At 37.0% G+C, this 24,633-nt stretch overlaps 1 protein-coding gene across 1 annotated transcript in view; it reads right to left on the bottom strand.

The window, feature by feature from the left end:
- Positions 1-24,633, bottom strand: part of DIAPH2 (diaphanous related formin 2) — a 229,682-nt gene that overhangs the window by 46,933 nt on the left and 158,116 nt on the right. Inside the window, exon 27 of the mRNA XM_054169316.1 lies at positions 16,763-16,858. Within this exon, the coding sequence (XP_054025291.1) occupies positions 16,763-16,858 (96 nt within the window). The remainder of the gene's footprint in view (positions 1-16,762; positions 16,859-24,633) is intronic.

Below are 24,633 nucleotides of genomic sequence, written 5' to 3'. Positions count from 1 at the left end.
AAATCAAACGCTGTGTGATTAGTTAAACTCAGTGAACTTCAACTAATTAGCCCATGATTACAGTAAGTTCATATTGGATATTATTCAAAAGGCTAAATGCAGAGCCTATACTAGTTATACTTGAAATACTGACAATAGAAGCAAGGTATTATGAGAATTCTTTTTCAAAAATTCAACTGAAAAAGCAGCAAATGCAACCTCTTCATTGTAATTGTTATATAAATATGTAAGTATACAAAAAAGGGCTTATTCCTCCACTAGAGTTGAAAGTGGAAAGCAAAAAGTTATGGAGTCCTATACACATAGAATCATAGAATCAATAAGGTTGGAAAAGACCTCAAAGATCATCAAGTCCAACCTGTCACCGAAGACCTCACGACTACTAGACCATGGCACCAAGTGCCACGTCCAATCCCCTCTTGAACACCTCCAGTGATGGTGACTCCACCACCTCCCTGTGCAGCACATTCCAATGCCTAACAACTCTTCTCTGTGAAGAACTTTCTCACCTCAAGCCTAAACTCCCCCTTATGCAGCTTGAGACTGTGTCCTCTTGTTCTGGTGCTGGTTGCCTGGGAGAAGAGACCAATTCCCTCCTGGCTACAACCTCCCTTCAGGTAGTTGTAGACAGCAATAACATGTCCCCTGAGCTTCCTCTTCTCCAGGCTAAACAATCCCAGCTCCTTCAGCCTCTCCTCGTAGGGCTTGTGCTCGAGGCCTCTCACCAGCCTTGTTGCCCTTCTCTGGACACATTCAACATTTTGGTATTTTATATTGAATTCTAAATCCATGAAAAATAAATACTGGGGATCAGGAATTTCACTTGAGGCACATTATAAAGATATGCAAATCTGTAAGATCAATCTGGTGAAAAAATAATCTAAAAAATCAGAATTGCAGAAACATCAGAAAATTTTTTTTTTTAAAGAAAACAAAACCAAAATATGTTAATCTTTCAAGTTCACTCCAGCATTAAAGAGTTCTTGTGGGTATAGCATATAGACAACAAAAGAAAACACAGAAATCATCTGTGCTTGGTAACTATAGGAGAGTTGTCATAACACTGCTTTGGACTTCTGGAAGGTCCTCCTTTTTTATTACTGAGTTATGATACAGCTCTCTACAGGAACAGAAGATACCACACAGGCTAAGTGCAGCTGCTTTCTGCCTAGGCTCAGAAGCTTCAAGAATCAAAACTAAAACCGTGATGGGAGAAATTTTGTTCCGTATAAGAGTTCTGTACCTGCTCCTCATAGATAAATATCTGTTTTTTTCAGAGTACAAGAAGGAGGAAGGATATGAAACTACCAGTTCCCTCTTCATTTCCAAGAGCAAAATATTTACAAGCTAAGGAAAAGATTTCTCCCACTACTCACAACAATTCTAGAAGTTAATCATGCTGAGGGGCATATGGGTCACTCCAGTACAAAGCATAATTTGAATGCACATATCTTCAACAGATAATGATGCATTTGCTTAACAACACTTGTCTTTTAAGTACCTAGTTCTGTTTTTGTTTACTATCACTCAAGATCACATAACTTCACCACCTACATCAATACACCTACCAATTTCTGACCTCCTGCTAGTAAGATAAACCAAAGCACTCCATGCATTTCAATTGCTGGTACAATCTTTACATAATGCCAGCTGTTAATGTGATTTGTAGGTAAAATTTCAGCTTCCTTTTTTTTTTTTTTTAAACAGAACTTGTGTTCAGATTCAGTCACTATTTGTCACTAGTTTTGTAATCAGATAATTGAGTTTGGGATCTATGACTTCTAAACAGTCCTAATAAATTAAAACAATTATGTACAAAAGTCATAGTGGTACCTGGTTCTGTATTAAATGCAAACTGATAATAGCTAGAGATGCATTTTTTTTTCTTATTATTGTTTTCAGATTGCTTCTATTGAGATTAAACTAATTCTTTCACTTACAAGCAAAAGTGATGTTTTAGGAAGGACTATGTCTTCATATTTTATAAATAGAATAATCATGGAATGGTTCAGGTTGGAAGGGACCTTAGGGATCCTGTATTCCATTCTCCCTCTAGCTGAGAGGGATGCCTCTCCACTAGACTTGGCAGCTCAAGGACTCATCCAGCCTGGCCTTGAACACCCACAGGGAAGAAGCATTCACAACCTTCCTGGGCAACCTATTTCATAGTCCCACCATCCCTGAACTGAAGGACTTCTTCCTAAGATCCACTCTAACCCTACCCTCCCTCATCTCAAAACCATTTTCACCTGTCCTATTGCGAGAGACCCTTACAAGAAGTTCCTCTCCAGCCATCCTCTAGGATCCCTTCAGGTATCATCACTGAAGCAAAAGAAGCTCTGTTACCCAAAATTCATCTGGATTCATGGCACTCCTTGTAACACCAATAAAATGATATACGAGAACCTAGTGATGAACTGTAGACTAAATTTAAATAGCCTGGCAAAATTATTGTACAGCTTTAGTCTGAGGGAGCCTGAGCATTCTTTCAAGCCCTGTTTTTGTTGTTTATTCTACTGTATTCCTTCTTGATCCCTGGAAAGAAAAGACAAAACACCACCAAAAAACCACAAACAAACTTTCAAGGAAAACTCCTACTTTCAGTTAAAATAGTCTGCATCCCATTAAAATTCCAGTAGCTCAAAGCCCTACACAGAAGTATTTTATGCTAGAAACAGTCCAACAGTATTTTCCAAATGTCCTCTAACTATCCTTAATAGGTCCATTTATAAGTAGCTATTTAAAAAGCCCTCAGCAGTTTAAAGTTTTGGCCATCCTCTTTCAAGATGACACTGTGCAATTAAAATCAACAGATACTTTTAAAGGTTTTATACCCTTCCATATACATAATTCTCAAAGAAACACTGCCTTATTATCAGTGTTTTAGCAAAAGCTTTTGTCTCACTGATGGGATACTTCAAGAACCCTCTTGCATAATTTTCCTTTCCAAAATGTTCTGATCTTTTGGTAGCATTAGGATAATTTCTCCAGTGTACATCACTATAAAAAGGGCACAACTGAAAGACAAGTAGAGGAAAAGAATTTGGAGTGAAGTTTTGCATTTTACTCTGAGACATTTCACAGTTTTTTCCCACACTACATAAGCATCTTTTATTTCAAAGAAATGAACACCCAGACTTACACTGATCTTTCTGTTCTGCAATACAAATGAACTGTGAAGAAACTGCAGGGCACTGGAGATGTGTTTTGGGAAGACAGAAAATTCCGAGACAAAAATTTGAAGATGTTTCCAACAACTGAAGTTAAATTTTATCTACAGTTATAGAGAATTTAGACAGTTTAAAGCTTGGCTTTCCTGAAAATATTAAAGGATTTTTCTAATTGAGAGATTTTAGCCACACAAGAGAACTGAAAAGCATGTTGAAGATGTTACTACTGAAATTTGGATAGCAGACTGCACTCCAAAAACCAGGCACTGGACTATGTGCAAGAGAAGAAGTGCCTGTAAGTCAGCATGATAAATGTGGTGCTCCAAGGGGCTTCAAATAGAACAAGAGCAATTGCTCAGTAAGAAACACCAGATGCTTTATGTTTTGTTAGTCATCTACTCTGCCCTATGGTGATTCATATCATGTTAAGTTTTACTTTTATTTATGAGAGCTTATTGTAGTCATCCTGAAATAAAATAATACTGCAGGTATGCAGACAAAGCAGCATGAAACAATCACAGGGAATTACAGAGCATTATATGCCAAGGTTCTGCAGGAGAACAAAGCCTCAACAGGATGGCATCTAATGACCTGTGTCTAGAAAACTATCAGTGATAATTCAAAAACCATCTTGATATTATGTGAAACTTATGTGCAAATAACAGTCATGCAGACAATTTCAGAAAGCTCTCTGAACATTAAATGTTCCTGTGATGTGGCAGCAAAGCAAAATCCCACATCATTTATGCTATTCTGGAAGACAAACGAAAAAAAACAACAGACTATAGTGTATTGAAGCTGTTAAGGACATTTTTCACCAGCAAATCTGTGCATATGTGCATGTGCACTCCCTCTCACACACACCATCTTACCCCGTATGGCAAGACATAAACGTTTCAGTGGATATTTAAACACATAGGTGCTGTCTGCAACGTGTGGCCTGAACATCAAATGACAAGGTCGACTAGGCACTCACATCAAGCCCAATCTACAGGCTTGTGACTTCCTAATATGTCTTCAATATATGGCAATTGATACTCAATTGATACTCAATTGCCATTATACTTTATGTGGCCAGAACTATAGAAAGTTTTGCAGACCTTGGATTATCTTCACACAATGAAGAACAATTTCTCTACAGGTTTTGTGTTCCACTGGATTGCTCTGTCTTTCTTTCATCCTGTCAACTACTTTTCTAACAATAACAGCTCCAACAGAAATGGAATTTCAGCACACTGCTAAACAGCTTTTCAAAAGTTTATACATACCCCTAAATTCTCTCTCTCCATTGCTAGAAAACGTTCCAACTCCTTACCAATACATGTTGGAAGAGTTCCCTAAAAAGTTTAGAAACCACATAGAAATAAATCCAAACTCTGTTCACTCAAGTATTTGCTGCTGCTTTAAAAGGTAATCACCATTGCCTTCAAAGATGACAGAGCATCTTCTCCTGAAATGTATATTCCTTGGTAATATGCTATATTATTTCAACAGAAAATAAATGTTCAAAAGGGTCCATAAACATGATTTCTTCAGAGTTATCCATTAGGAGAAGGGGTGAAACTTTTACTAAATCTCCCTTTATGGTTTTCACTCTAGTAAAGAAGAATACAAAATGAAATATGGTTTTGTCGAGTTCATCTTGCAATGATCAGTGTTTACACATAAAGAAATTATGAAGCATCTTTGGAATGTCTGAAAACAAAGATAAAAATATTTTTTCAGGAGTGAAACATCAGATATGTATACTATTGTGGGGTAAGTAAATAATCTCTTTCAAAACAGTCAAATTGAAACTGTACTATATTTTAATCAGCCCCCAGTAATGGTGCAATTTGATTTTGTTCTCGAATCAACCCAATTCAAATTCAAGGTATGTTCTATGAAGTCATAAGGACCTTTCGTGTTCTCCATCCAATATTTTATCCATAATTATTGCAGAGCTTAAAGCTATGTAATTTGATAATCTAACTTGATCACAGAAAGAAAATGTTGTACCCCTGTGAAGTTGGATTATTTCTCCCTCTCTCTTTTACTGAGTAAAAAAACCAAAATACATTCTCTTGTCTGCTTGCTCTGACTGACAGCTTCTACAGACTGATGTAATGAATCCTTGAGCACCAGAGCCTTCACATGTGCCCTGGTGAGTGGTGAACTGAAGTTTTACCTTGGGCATTGTCTTCTAAGCCAGCAAAGATACCACTGTAGCTCTAAGGTTTCCAAAAAATTGTCACTGTAAACACTTGAGGAAGATAACCTGCTGTGGGAAGGGTGTCAATGAGATGCATTTTTCTCCCTATTATGTTAGTTTGTAAGTGTATTCATTTTTAAAAGAAAAAAAAAATCGTCACAATAACTAAAGATTTTTCCCTATTTCACTGTGGTATGTCTATTCTTCTTTGTAAATTAATTTGGTAGGAAGAAGTGCAGGAAGGGTAGCATTTCACTCCTGTGACATACTCAAGGAATTACAGGCACATAGACACTACTGTGTGATTTTACGGCCCTGACATTTACATAAAATCATCTTCAACAACAGATGAAATACCTAATGCATGAACAGAAAATGAAGGGGGGGGGGGGGGGGGGGGGGAACAATCAACAAAACAAAAAAACACCCAACCAACCAAAAAATACCAAACCAAACAACCAAACAAACCAGAAACCACAGAGAAAGTGGAAAGTGAATATCGATAGAAATCTAATGAAGAAGTCCAGTATCTTGTTTATTTTTAGACATCCATCTGGAAGATACTGATCTTTTCCAAATCACAATATTATGATGTTATATACATCCATGAGAGAGGATGAGCTAAGGCATGCACCAAATAATATCATAGCTACAATATTCTCTCAAAATCTTATAGCTTGTATTGCTTCTTCCTCCCAGAAATAAATCCGGAGTGTAATATGCAAAGATCTACTGAAGCAAACACAACAAAGCATATCAAAAGTTACCTTTCACAGTATGTTTTGGAAAGGTATAACAAAACTAACTCTTTCAAGGTTAGTGTCTAATTTTTACAGAATGTAGATAATTATAGGACTCAGAATTAAGAGTTACTCAAAACACATTACTACCAGCATTTTACTAACTTGCATCAATATCTCACATGGGGTTTTATTCACCCTTAAAAAAATAACTTCACCCTAATTGTAGCACCCTTTAAAATGCAATAGCATTCAAACTGAAACAATCTAGCAATACAAATGTATTACAATTAACTAGCACTGATAGCTTTTAGGATGTGAAAGCAATTTTGGAACTACATATATTACAAATGTCACAGCTCAGTCTGCATTATGTTGAGGCAATAACGTGCAATAATTATAGGAACCACCTGTGCTATAGTTTCAGAAATGTATCTACTGACATGAAGTTGTGTTAAAAATGTTGATTGACCAGGTCTCAATATGCTCCCTGAAATTTAAACTTGCCTGCAGCAGAACAGTAGAAAATGTGATCTGACAAAGTGCATTCCCATGCTGTCCTGCTTTCAGCTGGGACAGAGTTCATTTGCCTTCTGGTAGTTGGCACAGTGCTGTGGTTTGGATTTAGTGACAATCATGTTGGTAACACTGATATTTTAATTGTTGCTAAGTGGGGCTTACCCTAATTTAAAGATTTTTCAATATCCGCTGCTCTGCCGCTGAGGAGGTGCACAAGAAGCTGGGAGGGAGCACGACCAGGACAGCTGACTCAAACCAGCCAAAGGGATATTCCATACCACAGGATGTCATGCCCAGTATGTAAACTGGTGGGGGGGAGATGGCTAGGATGGGCAGATTGTTGTTTGGGCACCAGTAAGCTGGTGCTGAGCCAAGTGCTTGTGCATAATTTATGTTTACTGGGGTTTATTTCTCTTTCTTTTTTTTGGCTACACTAGCTCAGTAGAAGTAGCAGTATTGCTATCATTATTATTATTATTCTATTCATTATCAAACCACTGTTATCTCAACACACGTCTCACTAGTTTGCTTTTTCCAATGCTTCTCCCCATCCCACTGGAGGGGGACAGACTGTCGGGTATTCAGCTAAACCATGATGCACACCAAGTGAGACCTGTAGTCTCCTAAGCCAAATATATTAAAAATGAACAGCAAAGATGCTTTGTAGAAATGTGTAAATAAAATCATATGTAAAACTAGCCAGCATCATGCCACTACACAAAAGGCATTCTTAGAATTATCTCTTCCAAACTATAACACAAATAACCAAATTCAGGCCATGCTGAAACTACAAAATCGATAGCCCCCAAATTGGTAAAATTTACTACTTTTAAGAAGCTATATAAAGATCAAAGTATGTTTTTTGGTAGCATGCTTCTAATTAAAATCATAATAATAGCAAATATTTAAGCATAGAAAAAAAAACACAGTTCATATAAAGCCTTATCTGTAACTCTAATTAAGAGTAGTTTGCTTCCTCAGCTAAACTATTCTCACTTCTCACAGACAAAGTCTTGGTTCATAATATTTTCTGTTGTCTATAACTGACTTCCATTCTTTGATCTTGTATTTGCAATAGTACTTTCCAGTTCAGTAGCTTAATCATTCATTATAGTATATTAAAAGCACATTAAAAATTGCTCTTTTGCTGAAAATCTTATGAGGAATATTGACCTTTGACCAGTATCATCTAACTTAGTATTTCCAACAGAAATTATTGTTTGTCTGGACGAAGTGTCTAGAAACTGTCTTCTTCAAAAATTATGCTAAATGAGAATTACACAAGGCACTGAATGGAATGAAATATTGATAGGTAGAAGTTTATAAAGGACTGATCAATACACCCAAACTGGTCAGCTCTCCCAAATATCCACCCACTGCAAGCTATGCAGAACAAAAAACTGGAAAACAAACCACCAACATCTGAATTTCTTCCCCATTGGTGAAACTTTTGAGATGCAAAGTACTAGTATCTTCAAATTAGTCTCAGCTGACACATAAAAAAAGGCAATTAACCAATGGTCATTACAAAGATATCACCAAACACACCATGCAATGAATCTCAACAAGGTTTGCAAGGGACAAGCTAAGCAAAAATAAACCAAGATTTTCTCTCTCTCAAAGAAATAAGCTAGACACTAACACTTTAAGAAGACAGAAACATGGTCTGCTCTAGAGAGGAAAAGGATGGAATGTCCTCTGAGCACTGTCTGTTGGCAAACCCTTTCTATCACTGCTGGCCTCTACATGTCTTTCTGTCAGACACCTTAGTTAATCCTTACTTCAACCTGTCAAGATTATTAAACTAAGAATATCAATAAAGTAAAAGAGACACAACCATACAGAGCAACTGGGACTGGCTTCTCATACAGAGACATCACTGCCTAACTCCAAATATGTGCCTACTGCAAAGATGACACCACTACTTGGTAGCAATATTATCTTGGGCACACTGAACACAGAATCTCATTTTCTCCTGGTAATGCAACATGAAAAATAGGATTTCCATGATTTGTTTCTGTTCTGTCATAACCTGCAGGGTGAATATTGTTTGCAGGAAGTAAACTAATTAAGTTTTTACAGTCCAGATGACAACCACTAGTGAAAACACCTGTGATGGTCTCTCTGTGCTAAGGTTAGAGGACTGTCAACTCTACACTACTTGCCTAGAACAGGATGGAACAGAAAGCATCATTATCTACAAAACAACCATTTTGACCTGATGTCAGTTAAATTAACCTCCTACCAAGTCATACATTATAACAGTGATTTCCATCTCTTTCCTTTACATTCATTATATATGGATATTTTAATATTAAAGCCAAAGTGCATTACCTCAGTAAAGAGTACTGTAAAAGGAAATTTTTCCAACAGAAGTGCTTCACAATAATTGCATGATAACAGCATCAGTGATGACAAAGAAAATTTAAATGTCCAAATGCAAATTAAGGTAGCCTTGCATATCATTCATGACTGCTCATGCAGTCGGTAAATGAATGCATGAATATCCTTTCTCTGTATGTAAAAGTAGTTTCTCTAACTTCAACTACTGCATATAGATGTAGCCAAAACTCAGCTGTCCATCTCTAGAAATGTAGGCCTTAACTCTAACGAGGCATACCTCATTAAAATACAGCAGTTTGCAGATTCAGTGTGAATTAGGGAAACAAAATTTAAAAAAACCACCCTATATATATATATTTCAGTACTATGGGTGACTTCCAGCTCAGAAAATTCTACCCTGCAAGCCTGGCAGCCTTCTTCTGGATTACTCTTTTCAAGGCTGGTTACTATGAACAATTCCCTTGGTTCTCAGAATAACACCGGTTTTAGTTCTGAAAATCGACTTCACAACGCAAGACATTCAAAAAAACTTTTGGAATTCTAAAGGCCTTCAGAAGAAAATGTGCCAACTCTCAGAAACGCCATAATATGCTCTCTTTATAAACTCTTAGCTGTTCTGAATACCTGCAGAAATTAAACTGACAGAACCAACTTTAAATGCAACACTTTCCACGTCCGAAGCAATCAGCGCAGTCCTGCAACCCACTGGCATAAGCTCAGTTGTTATAGGATGCAACTCAAATGTCATGAGGCTGCAGAAGAATCCTCCATGGACAATATTTTTTCTCCACTTCAACAGGAAATAGGTGCTCCTCTATGCCTCAAGTCAAAAAAAATGTTTGAACTTTACATTTTGGGATCTTTGGAGAATTAGATGAGTAAGGTAAAACAAGTGTTGATCTTTTTTAAATGCTAAAATGGGAAAACACCACCCTTGCGACAGTTTCAGTGTCAAATGTTACATAACACTTTCCCAGAAGAACTTACAGGGAACACTTCACGCTATGCTGAAATGCATTTTGAAGCACTTAGAGCAACAAGAGCAAGTGGCACATAACTCTACTTAGCCTATGCATGTTATTAAAGCATTAGATGAATGAAAGTCTAACTCCACCAGTAAGAACTATACAGCACCATCTCTTTGAAGGACAGGTTTCAGAATGTGTATATGCCATTGTCATTTCATGGCATATTTTCATTTATTGAGGTCAAATACTTCATTCAGGAAAGAAAAAAAAAAAACAAAACCCAAACCAACTAAATGGAAATAGTAACTTAGAAATACACAAGGCAGCAGTAATAAATAGGAAGTCTAGAGCTCATGATACTACTTCTCTATGTCCAGTTTGCCAAACATTCCAAAGTATTTCACCCACTCTATGTCAACACGTGAACAATCTCATGCATACAAAGCTCAGGGAACCAATCTGAAAGACAACCAATCAATCTTCAGCCCTTGTTGCAGAAGGGTGATTAACAGTGAAACCAATTATTCAAAAACACACAATTCCTGAATCTTTGTCTTTACGTGCTTGAGGTGTAAGATCATGAGGTATTTTCACAGTGCCCTAATTCTCTGCCTGTTGAAGGGTGCTGTCCATCTAAAAATCTGGAGAACACACTAAGTTGGTTAAAATTTGCTTTAGTTTCTTTTTCTCTTGCTTTTAGTTCTTTTTTTTTCTCTCCCTTTCCCACCACTCCCTTCATCCTGCTTATAAGTAGAATTCCTAGGACATGCCAAGTAAAACCCCAAAACACTACAGCTGCTGCTTTTATGTCAAGCCACCAGAATATTATCTAATATTACTTACAAAAACACATAAACCAAAATGTATACACAGTGAAAACAGATTATACCACAGTTTCAAAATAGCTTTAGGACTTTTATGGAGTTATCTGGATGAAGACAATTTGGTAAGATGCCATTTGAACAGTACTAAAAATAGATTTTCCTTATACAGTCCGTGCTTCTACTTAGAAGAAAAAAAGAAAAGCAAACTTGACTCTCACAATAATGGCTTAATGGCAGAACTAGTCGATTAATTGGTGGTCATCCTTGTTTTGCACTTGTTATTACAGGTGTGACAATGAAGCACCTGGACCATAGGGGTAAATCTCAGTAGTTCACAGTTCCTGACTAGAAGGGAACTGAGACAGTGCAACATGATTTTATTCACCATATCAAAATTGTTAATAAATAAATAAAGAAAATTAAGACCTGCTAGCTGCTCACAATAAGAGGAATATTAGTTCTTTATCACTGGATGTTTCCAAAGATGACCAAATAGGTTTAAGATACATACTGCTCTTTCAGACTTGAGACTGGCATTTTTATTCTCCATTATGGACACATTTAACTTTGTAACAGATACTTAATGATAAAGATGATGACACACCGTTCAATGATAGATAGCAAACAAGGCTACTCAAACATCATCTTAGTGGAGCACAAATCACAATCTGTTAAAAGTGCACCTACCACATTTTTTAATACTGATAAATCTTCTCATCAATTTGCAGTCAGATACAAGCATCTCAAAAAATCAGTTTATTTACAAAACTGCCACACAGAAAATGATTCACGAGTCAGGAGTTCTATTTTGAATGTGAATAAAGATTGTGCATCCAGCAACCTAACTCTCAAGAACGCATTTAGTATAATCAATGCAAAAGTAGAACGCAGATATCAGCATTTAATTTTAAGCATAGCTACACCTTCAGGAGAAAACAGAAAATTCTTAAAGCTATGACCTTTTTACTAGAATTCTGATCAACTTTGATGTAAAATATACATCCACCTTTTTTTTTAAAGCATATTTTAAACTGAAGCAAGTAACTGAAAGCCACCTGAAAATTACCAGAAGTCATTAAAATGTAGTAATATTCCATTGCCTCAACTCCTTTTCATCTTGCGCAAGTTAAACAAGCGGTGGCAGCACTTCAGATGGCTTGCATAAGAGATTCAAATTAGATGCTGAATCTGAACAAGGGAAGTTCTATTCTTTTTCTTTCCCTCTCCAGGTGTACTGCTAAGATGCAAATAGTAATTACAGCACAGCAGCTCTCCAAAACACCAAATTCAGAAATTCCTCAATTGTGCCTACTATGCATCTCTGTACTGGATTCGGCTTTAATGCATGGATTAAAAAATTAACCTGAAATGTGCACTAACAGACCACATCAAATACTTGATAAATATACTTTGCACGAAAATCTAAAGCAAAGAGACCCTTATAGCAGTGCTTTCCCAGTAATGAAAGACTCCAGAAATAACAGCCCATTATTATCACCACTCCTGCAATAGTTTGGATATATCAGAGAGGGCACCAGCTATCAGCACTGCTGGAAAAAAATAAATTCCATGGCAAAATGCAGCAGCTTAACAGAAAGCATCCAAGCAGAATAGTTAGCTCTGTGCAGAAATTTGCTTAAACTAATATTAGAGAGAAAATATTCCTGAATCAGTCTTCCTTAATAATATCACACCCCAAGGCCAGAAGTAAAGGTCAGGGATAATTGGTGTAACAGAAGCGCTGGACACACATTTAAAACTGATACCCAGTGATGAAAGGTACCTGAAACCATTCTTCATTATACCCTCACTCCAATATTAGCAAACTTGCAAAAAGCAAGCCTGTTTTTGCAAGAGGAAGCAATATTTCTAAAAATTGATTTCTAGTTATTATTTCATATCCTCTATAAGCAAAGCCATCTACTGAAAGGACAACCTCTATACTTAAAATGTAGTAGCTAGAAACAATAAAGAGAGAGTAATAATAAGCTTGGAAGAGAGAAACCACGAAGAAATCTTTTTTACGTTGAGGAGTCTACATAAGAAAGGATACATAAGAATACAGTGAAATGAAAATCTAGGGGAGGAGGACAGGAATTGTTTATTATTGCTTCCATAACTTGATAATAAAAAGATTTTTACTGGGAAAGTCTATAGTTATAATGTAACCCATTGAAGTGTAGCTTTTCAGTTACTGGCATAGCAAAAACCAAAATCAGTGCAGTTCAACATATTTTAAACAAGTTTTACTTTCCTACACCTGTTGCACATTGCAGCAGCTCTTTAAATATTTTCGAGACATGACCATGTAAGCACAAGCATATGATACAAGGTACACCACTGACCTCTGTTAAAAAAAACAAAGCTAATTTTTGGTGGAATGACTCTCCTGGGGTAGTCATAGGCTAACAGTAATTGGAGGTCTGTTAGCCAAATGAAATGATCCCTTTGCTGTCTACAACTACCTGAAGGGGGGGTTGTAGACAGGCAGAGGTTGGTCTCTTCTCCCAGGCAACCAGTACCAGAACAAGAAGACACATTTTCAGGCTGTGCCAGGGGAGGTTTAGGCTGGAGGTTGTGTAAAACTTCCTCCTAGAGAGTGATTGCCCATTGGAATGGGCTGCCTGGGGAGGTGGTGGAGTCATCATCATTGGAGGTGTTCAGGAGGAGACTTGACAGGGTGCTTGGTTGCATGGTTTAGTTGGTTGGGTGGTGTTGGATGATAGGTTGGATGCAATGATCTTGAAGGTCTCTTCCAACCTGGTTTATTCTATTCTATTCTTCTACATCCAACCTACTCACCTAAAGCTAGTATTGTATACATGATATTGAAGAGGTTTATCTTTTGGAAAATTATGGAGTTTGTTATTTTGAGGCAAACTGATCAACAATACCACTAGAAGTGATGCCACAATTTGCTCATTTAAATTTACTGTGTGAAACCACTGGAAGAAAAGTATAACAAAAGTCTAAGTTTCATAATCTACTGGTTGAAACCACTGAGAGGGCTGTAACCTTCTGTGGCTTTAATTTTCACCCTGAGCAGTTGCAAGAAGAATAAGCACGTTTGCTACAAGACAGATCTAGAGAACATACAACAAAATATATAGAAGTGAACTTCCTATACTGCTGAGTGTTTCTGGGGAGTATTTTCTCACTTCTGTGCTGTTAATTTTTTTTGTCCTGGTTTGTGTTAGAACAGAACTAATTCTGTGCAGTGATTTTACTTTTCAGCTCAGTCCCTTCTCAGTAACTGCACTTCCTGAAATTAATGACATATTTTTGCAGTCAGTCTCTGCTTCTAGCAGGGATAACACTCGATGTTGCTAGTTTGCATCAACGATTGGTGTTTAGACCAAGGTCACTGCTAACTCTTGTGTGCCATATTGGGCATGCAGAGTGAAAGGCTGCACCTGTCCATGTGGTGAAGCAGACAGGACAGGTGACCCCAAACTGGCTGAGGAGGGGTTCCATTCCATACACCTTATACTCAGTGTAAAGCTGAGGGGTTCATGAGGATCAAGTTCTTTTCTTCAATGGCTGGTGTCCAAGGAGGTCTCTGTCTGTCCTGCCTTTAACCCAGATCAAAGCAGCTCCCGTTCAGCCTGGGATTACCCCAGAGCATGCCACAATATCAGTGGTGACAGTGGCTAATTACTGTCAGGGGGGTTGGGTTTGATACTGGGTTTGTGTGTATTTGTATATATTTCATTGTTATTTTTATTTTATTTTTTCCCTAAAGCTATTTTGGTTTTTCAACTCATAAGTCTCTCTCTGTCTCTCAGTCCTTTATTCTCTTTCTCTTCACCTTTGGGAAGGGAGAAGGGTTCACAGAGAGCATTTGCCACTTAGTGGCTGGCCCAGGCCCTAATCCTTGACAGTTTTGGGTTTAGACTTTCTGTAGGGGCTCAATGCTACCAAGTAATTAATAAGTGTAAAATGTAAGCAAGCAAAATTAGTTTGTTTTCTTCATTAGATTTAAACTTCCAGCCTCAACTAGTGCACAAAAATGAAATCTGTGTCCATGCAGGCAGAAAAGAAGTTTTCTTCTGAGACTATGATGAGTACCAAGACAAGACCAAACCCAAAACTTTGCTGTACAAGTCTGCCTTTTGAAACAGCAGCACCTGGGGTTTTTATTTTGTGTGTGAGTGTGTGTGCAAAGAATAGAGGCTGATCACAGAAAGAGCGCAGCAAGCTATCAATAATGAACTCAAAATGCTACACTGCGCACAGACAGGTCTGTTAGCTACATGCCTGCTAATCACAACCACATGATCCAGCAGGCCCCGAAATCTCCCAGTCTCCTCTTTTCATATATTTTATTTAATTTTTTTTTTAACCTTCCACTGAACTGTAGGAGATGCAGAGTTACCTATTAACTCGAATCTCACTGGATGAAACTCTCCAGAACAGCCCCTGTCTATTGACAGTACCAATGAAAAAACTGTCATTGTCTGTTCCATTTTTTAGAGAGAGATGGCAGCCTGTAAAACATGGACCCTACTATTTTAATGCTATAGTTCACTGCTTAGAGACGTCAGTCATTTTTAACTATCTTCTGGTTTGTAGACAGGACTTGGAAACATTACTCAGATCTCATCTCATAGTAAGTTTCCCAAAGTCAATCAACTCCTTGAAATTAAAAGCCAGACCCCAGTAGAATAGCAACTGACACAATGAAACTTCAAACAGAGAAGACACAGAGACTGTATGAAGCAGAAGATAAATAAAAGGGACTTTTAATTATCTCTACTTGCTATTGTTACAGAGGAGTCACTACTTTTGGATCTGCCTTCAGCCATCTTAACTCTCTCAGCTGCAGCAGATTTTGCACAGTCTCCTCTGGTCCTTGGGAAGCCTTTGTCACCATTGGGTGATAAATCTCTCCTTAAGCCACAACACAGAGAGACCATCTCTCACATTGATGTTTCTCAAGATATGGGAAAAAAAAGCATATTTTGATTGAGGAGTCCTTTCAGTTCAGATCTGCGAGCAGAAACAAGCTCTGAATTAAGAATTATATTGAAACTGCAGCAGAATTAATTTCTTGGTATGAACAAATTACGTAACGTTTGTGTTTTTTTCCTGTAAGATCAGGCATATGGCAAATTAAAAATAATCATATACAATCTTTGCTAGCTAGATGAAAGAAGGTAGCAGAATTTGCCTTTACTCTTCTGCTCCTCTAAAAAAAAAAAGTAATAAATTTTAAAATGGTCTATTTATAAAACAAGGTGATTCCATTTTGCCTTTAGCAGCATATATTCAACAGAAGCTTTTGATTTTATGCCAAATAATTATGATTTTTCAACTGCAAGTTTTTAAGCATGTATTTTTACTGGAAGACGCATTTTAAATGAAAACTTGCAAATTACAGTATACCACCATGCACTCTGATGAAAAGTTAATGCAGATCAAATGCAGTTCACAAACTGTAGGCAACTGGCATATCATAAGCAGAGAAGTCAACAGAGGGAACAGTGTGGCTGCTCAGCCTTCTCTCACATGTTCTCAAAACCAGCTTTGCAGGAAGCAATAACAACTCAGACTAAATCACTAAACCAGACTAAATTCAGTACAATACTATTGTCATCTTCAAGGAAGTGAAACTACTTAATTTATCTCTACTGACTACACACACTGTAACATCCAACCATACCAGAACATAAGTACAATCAGCGCTTGTAAAAGATAATCAGCTATATGCCCAAACTCTTTTTGGTGTAACAAGCTATTTTTCACAGCAACACTTTGAACAAATACATCATATTTATGCCTTTACAGCTTAAGACAAACTTACTTTGTGCTGCAACGTTTGAAATACAACTTCAAACACAACAGGAACCCTTTACATATCTTAGAGCACATAGTTACCTGAAGACAGAGCCATCAAGTGATTAAGAGCAATGACTAACAAGTTTAACAGTTTTCAGTGAAGAACTGTTGGTGAATCTTTGTAAAACAGTTTTTGCCCACTCAATTCATTTTTTAGAACGTATCTTACCTTGTCCTCTTGGAGCTCGTTTCCTGCGATCTCTAAATGCTGCTCCTGACTGCAGGGCCTCAAGCAGACTATCCATCACTCCTGTCTCATCACCCTCTGAGAATAGGAGAAAAACAGTGTTAATCTCAGTGCAATTGAAATCAGTCTTTAGAAAATAAGTTGTCAGACTCTGATCCAAATGAGTTAATATCTCAAACATTGTGTGAGGCAGGAGCTTTGTAGTTATAACAAACATGTGCTCTGCAGTTAAGACAAGGAACAAAATATGCCAGCTCAGGAGGGCTTGGAATGCATCAGAGAATGGGTGGCCTTGCTCCCTTGCCAAGTTTGCCTGAGTTCCATTGAGACAAGAGGTTTGCTGCATACTGTGCAAAGGGTAATAAAACACAGGGTCCCTGCATCCCTAACTCAATTGGGATAAAAGGGTTGATGTTGCCCTTTCCTCTTAGCACATGTCCACACTGGTAGGCACTTCTTCCAGTGCTTTCCATCCAAATTAGAGGGAAACCTCAGGAAGCCCTGAAGCAATGTCCCTTTTGGCAAGAAAGACAAAGAACTTGGACCCACTGGTCCAACAAAGACCTAAAGAACAGACAAGAAATGATATTGCTGGAACCCTGAGCACTGATCAGGATCTTCACCTATTCTGTCTCTCCCTCTTTATCCTTTTCTCTTAGGCATCATATATACGCACACACACACACACATATATATATATGGTTTAAATGGCCATGGTGGCATTAGATTGATGATCTTAGAGCTCTTTTCCAACCAAAACCAACTGTATGAGTCTGTGAATCTGTTAACTTTACTCAAAGCAGTTAACAATTAAGTATCTTTTTACATAGACCTATGGTGCAAGTTGTCCTAATTTGATCCAAGTAAACCATCAAATCTGAGTCACTCCCTCTTCCCTCTTGGGTCAAGTTGGATGTGAGACAAGTTAACACAACACTTCCAAATGAGAGCTGAATACATTTTAATGTAATGTAATAGTTGCTGCTGCATGTATCGCTGGCTAGTTTGCCTATGATGGTTTATTCTGCTTTCCTTTCAAACTTAAGGGATGTTTTTTTGTGCATTACTGATGACATCTTCAGCATGCAGATAGACAGCTGCTGGTGAATGACTGCCGTTTCACTGTTCTTCTAAGATTTTTCTCAAGTAGAATTTCCCGAAGCAGAAATGGGTCATCTGTTTTAAATGTAACAACATATGATGCATTAAACATTTGGGGAAAAAATAATCTGTGCAATGTATGAGGATATATACACCATATGCTACACACCTAAGATAACCCATGGGAAACTCTTGAGGTAAGGGAAATCAAGACCAAAAAAGGGAGAATCATGCAAAGTAGATGGCATAACAGTTCTTAAGAGCTGAGTTCTACTTCTGCAAAATCCTTCTCTAGCTTTTTTCCTAGCCAAGCTAACCTGTAGCTTTTAAATTGCTAGACCTTAGAGTGCATCATGGAAATCTCAGTAGAAAGATTACTTTTTAAATGTATTTTAGTTTTAATTTTCCTTTGCATTTCAGTCTTAATAACACTTGATAGCAGAATTCAACAGCAAGAGAAATAGAGGCCAAAGAACTGCAATATTACAACACTGTTGATGAGCAATCTCTTTCTGCTCGCTCGTATGTCTGTTGTAATGCAGAACCAAAATACAGACTAGATTCAGGAGGTAGATGGACATTTTTATTCACGTCTTAGACTTCAAGTTAATGTAAGCTTTCCCATCACAGAGCGGGAAGATAATTATTTTATGCACAAGATTTACATTGCAGTAAAATACTCCTGACTCACACAAAATTTAGGAGGTTAAATTCACATTCAAGCTCTCAAATGTTCAAGTTTAAAAGCAGCTTATTAATGCAAAAGGTATTCTGCCCTGGTTCTCCATTACATTTAGATTTATTAAACTAAATCCAGACATAATATAGGAGCACACCAATCCTATAACAGTACTTGGTTCACATTTTTACATGATGATCATCAGTGTAACTACTTGATAAATTTAAATTATGTATCAATGTCATTTAAGTCATTATGTATAATAAAGAACACATTCATAAAGTTCACTTTGGTCTAAGATGAAAGGTAGCAGAGCAAAAGAAGCAAACAGCAGAAGACTGAAACACCAGTTTTAATTACACTCCTTCTAAACCCCTTAAAATACTAAGCTACTGCAAAATAAAGTAGTAAATTAGCTTCTCTTGATTCACGTTCAAGCACACAAAGCCAGATATTGTCTAAAGCATACACAATAATTACTTTCCTTTGTGCTCCTTATCCTACATGTGCTTATTCATTGATTTATTGTTGGCTCTGTATTAAATTTATTTTCTAAATCAAAGGTCAGTGAATACACTTTGTCCAAACTAATACATATCAAATTGGTCTGGAACATTTAATGAACTTGACTGTAACACACAGAATTACCTAATATGTTAGAATATTCTATTTGTAGAAAAACCACAATACTATTTGATCATCATTAAAAGTAAGAGTTGCCAGAGTTTACTCTAAAAGCCAAAAATCCTTCAATACTTCACAGAAGTTTATGATGCCTTTCACTTCCTTTCTGCTGAGTGTGCTACTCTACCTGCTAATTACTGCAACTGCTAAGAAACAGCCTATTCTGGGAATATCAAAATACACAATATAAAGACACATAAACTAAGGAAGCTGTAGAACACAGAGATGAGATATTTAACTCTTTAAAGTAAAACTTACACTAGGTCTCATCTCAACACTGTATCTTAATTGAAGTCGGGAGGTGATTAAGTGGCAACCAGAAAAAGAACTGTTTTCAGCTGGCCTTCATTAAAATTAATAAGCAGAATTCAATGAACATTTCAGCCTGCCATGGGTCTTGAACCAGGATGCAGCCTTTTACCCCAGTTTTTCACATAAAATCAATCTTCTTGACTTTTTAAAATACTACCTACTGCAATTTGGAGACAGATCAGTAAGAAAGACAAAAACTACCATAGGTTTCTAACAGAGAAAATAATTTCCAACATAAATTGTCTGCAGAAATAAATTACACAATCCTTACTCTCGTTTTTATGTCTTCCCCTGTACACAAGGATGAGAGTTTCAGCTGGAACAAGTAATTTCCTTCCTCATCCTTTCTTTTCAAAGTTGGTCCCAAGCATTATAGAGACAACAGATGTGCACATGAATCAAAAAAGAATTGCAAGATGTTTCCATCTGATGATTGACTCTGTAATGTTTTGATTAACCTTAGCAAAGAGACAAATTCACTCTAGGTTTAAACAGAATTCAAAAAGGGAAAAAAATATTCTTAATCATTAATTAATGAGGGCTATAAGGATGACTGCAGCACTTCAACATCTCTGGGGCTGTTGAGTCTCGGAACAGAAGGCTGAGATGGGATATTATAAATGTCAATAAATATCAGAGCAGTGGGTGTCAAGATGAAGGTGCCAGGCTCTTTCTGGTGGTGCCCAGTGACAGAAAAAGGAACAACGGGTACAAGCTGGAACACAGAAGGTTCCACCTCAACACAAGAAAGATAACAGGACACTGGAACAGGATGCCCACACAGGTTGTGGAGTCTCCTTCTCTGGAGACTTTCAAAAGCTGTGAGGTAGTTTGACTTGATGATCTCTGGATGTTCCTTTTAAACCCTAACATGCTGTGATTCTGTAGATTGTTGCAATCACTACAAGTGTCATCTGTTTTAATTTGGATTCTACACTAACATTCTACTGCAGATTTGGTTTAGCACAGTCTGTTCTGAAAATGGCAGCACATGTAGCAGATGACAGTAAAACTACTCTTGCAGGTCCCACAGTTTAGACCAGTGCTAGTCAATAGATTTCAGCTACTTTTATTTATAATAATGAAAATAACTTGCCATTTGGAATAGGCAAATACTTCCTACTATTATTTGAGAACATCAAATACAGAATTTGTTTATAAGAAAACCCAAAACATTAGCTGAGGGGAAAAGAAAAAGTATGAGAGCGTTCACCTGGTAGCATGAACTGCCTTTTAAACAAGTTCTGAACACAACAGAACTCCAGATGATGAGAGCATAGTTCTGCCAAAGGTATTAGACTAAATTCATGGATTCTGTTAATACAATAGTGTACTTGATTTGGCTAGAGAAACTCTTTCTCTCATTTATCTGGTCTTCAACATTTGATACAATGGGTGCCTAATTCATTAGTGGAAAGTGCAAAAGATGGGCATTAGTAAAATACCTGCTAAGTAACCACAAAAGATTGCAGATGGGAAGCTTTTATATTTGAGACACTTCCAGGAGTATTTTTCTGAAAAATCTAATTAATGAATTCACCATAACACAGATGACATACGAATCAAAAATGTTAACATTTAGGAAGGTATGATCAGAACATGCATAAGGTTTGGAATACTAAAATGTATGGAAATAACAGAAATAGAGTAAGTGTATCTAACTTCATGTGAGAGCTTCACAGAAGCTCTTCATTAGGGAATGACCAAAAGCTTCAATAAAAAGAGGTGACCAAAGAAACAATGATGGATTACTGACCCTATCAGCACGTTAAAAACTCAGCATAACCCTGTTTCCAGCAGCAGTGGAATATGAGCTTGATTACGGCATTCACAGAAGATAAATCACAACTGGAAAAGCCTTTACAATAACCAGGGGAGTGGATTCTAACAAGAAATGCCTAAGGCAGCGTGATTTCTTTAGACTACATAAAACAGCCACTGAAAAGAAGCATGATGACCTCCTTCTGTGCTTAGAATCTGTAAAGGCCCAAGAGAAGCAAAGTCATCCCAACAGAAAGCTTCCCAAGAGAGAGAAGGCTGTTTTGGTACAGCAACAAACAGGAAAACATTTAGGCTGAGTTAGTGGAAGTCCCTTCGCAATGAAAAAATGATGTTCCAGAATGCATTCACAAACAAGACTGTGAGAATAAGACGTCTAGAGATCTTAAAGATGCAGCAAAAAAATTCCAAAAGGAATTATATGCTACACCACAGGCAACAGCAGAAGCATAACTCATGCAAGTTTTCACTTCACCCTACTCAAAGCATCAATCTGCAACTCCTTATGGATGGCATGCATTTTAAAAGGGTACGTGATAAAATGGGGAAAAAAGGTGTAGGAAACCAATTATTGGCACTTAAGCTGCTGAAATTACAGTGTGAAGCTGTGAACTAAATCTTTACTTCTGAGCAAGAGATTTTATTTCACATACTTTCTAGGGTAGCTGTGACCTTTCTATTTATGAGGAAAACTGTCCCTCCAAACAACATTTGTTTGTTTAGAATATTTATCAAGATGAAATATCTTATGAAGTGTACAGTCTGGTATCACTATTCTGTCTCAATTTTTCTTCATACAACACACTGAACTCAAAAACTCCACAATTAATTTGCAGTTTAATGTGAAGTTCTTCCCTTGAAGTCTATAAAAGACAGTATCTGACAATGATGTAGAATTAAGATTGCTTGGTACCGGTAGGTATTTTATTTTAGTGTTATCTGTACACTGCTTAATTAGCCATGAGCATTGTGTTACAAACTTAGAAAAACACTTGAGAATGCTGAAGAACGTTCATCTTATTTTTCACAGAGCAAATGCAAGACTTTACCTCGCTCTGTAGACATTTTCTTTTTCAACAGCTCCTCTGAAAGAACTATTTCAACATGGAGATGCAGTTGAAATATTTCCCTTTGCTATCACTGCTAGCACCTTATGAAATATAACCCTTCCGTTAGATTTAGAATCCTTTTTGATGATATTACATTCCTTTATCACTTCCTGACAAATCTCATCTAAACATCAAGAAGAGCCTCCCAACATCCATATCTCCCAATATTAAATACAAAACAATGTTATTTTCTATTTATAACTCATATGATTATAATGAAAACTGGATTGGCAAAAAATACACAGGTAAAGTATTATCTGTGAGTCTAAGGAGCAATAAAAGCTACATCAGAGCCAGGAGAAGAGGCTTTACCATCTTGCTTATCTATTTTTCTAACTGCCTGCTAGTAAAATTTCCTATTGGTAACTGAAATGTGTTTAGTTTGTTGTAGCCTATGAGCCTTTTGAAGTCATTAATACAATTAGACAAGCTCTGCTCAAAGATCCCACTAAAAACTTGCCACAGCGCTCTGTTTAGGCACTAACCTGAACCATACATTATAAATGTGCATGAAATCAGAAGTCTCTCATAGACTTTATGTAAAGATGGGGATATTTAACTTCTTGGGTTGCTTCTGATTCAGCAGGCATTCTTCATTTTGCTTCTGTGGTAGTGGCTAACTCTCATGATTTCAACTTAAGGGAGTTTTTTAGCTTCTCTCCTCTAAACAACTGTATCAAATTGTCCTAAAAATACACCCTCCTTACCTTCCTCAGGATGACAAGTAACAATTTTCCTGAAGCCACATTCACTTTTATTAGCTATTTTTAGGAGAATTTTAAAAATAGTTATTTTCCTTTACTTTTTTTTTAAAACATGAGCATTGAAATGTTTTACCTTCTTTTCCCATGCTTTCACTACAGAACACAAAGAATGAAGAGATTTAAGTGAAGTCTTAGAAGTAAATTTGGAATAGGCCTTATTTAAACTTTACCTCCAAATGTCAGCTCTATTTCCACGCATCAAATAATCAGTTACGTTTATCCCAGCTCAAAGCGCTCAAAACATACTGAAGATGACATTCAGAAACATGACTTTCCGATGGAGATTGGAACAACTGGAGACCAATTGCAGTTTCTTTTTGTGGCCTATACTACACAAAGTTTTGCCTCAGCATTTACCATGTTATCATCTGCCAAAAAGGCAGAAATAGGCATCTTCTAGCAGATTGTTTCAGGAGGTTCACAATGACTCCTTTCTCAAGCCGCACTAGAAAGGAGGCTTTTTGTTAACATTAACAAAACCAAACAGACAAAATAACAACAACAAAGAAAAAAAACAACAATAACTGCTACTGCTTGTAAAAGAAATATAAGAACTGAGATATTCCTATTCATGGTAAAACTACAAAATAAGTTGAGGCTTTTTAATTTGTTTCAATAATTCAGGACTACAGGAACTGCACTTCAGTTAAAGCTGCAGCAGAGCTCAGACCATGCATCCAAAATGTGCTTCAACTCCTATCTGCTTGGTTTCTTCAGATTCATAGATAAGGCTGAGGGAACGTACTCTTGTTTCTGCATTGTTCTGCTGCCTTCCCTTTCACTTGTCCGCACTGACTACTACAGTAACATGTATTTGACTGGTGCGCTTCCATTTTTCAGTCAGGGTGCCTGACAAAACATCATTATTACAGAAAAGCTTCATTAGCACAGAAGTACTAACTGCAAACTAATTTAGGTTAATAAAGAGTATAAGCATTCCACAGCCATTTGGACAAAAGTTTACAGGACCTTCCCAGGAAATGTGTCATAAATTTGGGGCCCTGGTGAAAGAGTCTAGACAGCTACCATGTTAGGTAACTCATTCAGTCTACATGCCTGCTTCTCCAAGTGGTTTCAAAACTTCTATTCAGATCTTGCACTACCTCGTTTTGCTTTGAACTTTTCAGCACTTTTCACACACCTCACATGTCATGTATAGACTTTTAAACACGACTTTTTATTCATAATCAGTACCAGAATTTTTAATTGCAATATATTAGCTTTAAAAGGTCAGCTTTCTGTGTCTTTTGGAAAGTGCAGGTTTGTGTTCTCCTCATACAATTTGCATTTTGTTCATTTGCTAAATTCATTTTGCATGCATATTAAATATATTCAGGAAGCATCCTTCCTCGGCATTTTGCACTAGAAAACAAGTCTCATGACTCTTATTTTCTCTTTAATTAAAAAGGAGGAAAAGTTAGGACA

The sequence above is a fragment of the Dryobates pubescens genome, chromosome 18, assembly GCF_014839835.1.
Source record: "Dryobates pubescens isolate bDryPub1 chromosome 18, bDryPub1.pri, whole genome shotgun sequence".
In the NCBI taxonomy this organism is placed as follows: domain Eukaryota; kingdom Metazoa; phylum Chordata; class Aves; order Piciformes; family Picidae; genus Dryobates; species Dryobates pubescens.
Note: the sequence above shows the minus strand (reverse complement) of the source record. Positions and strands in the feature narration are given on the sequence as shown.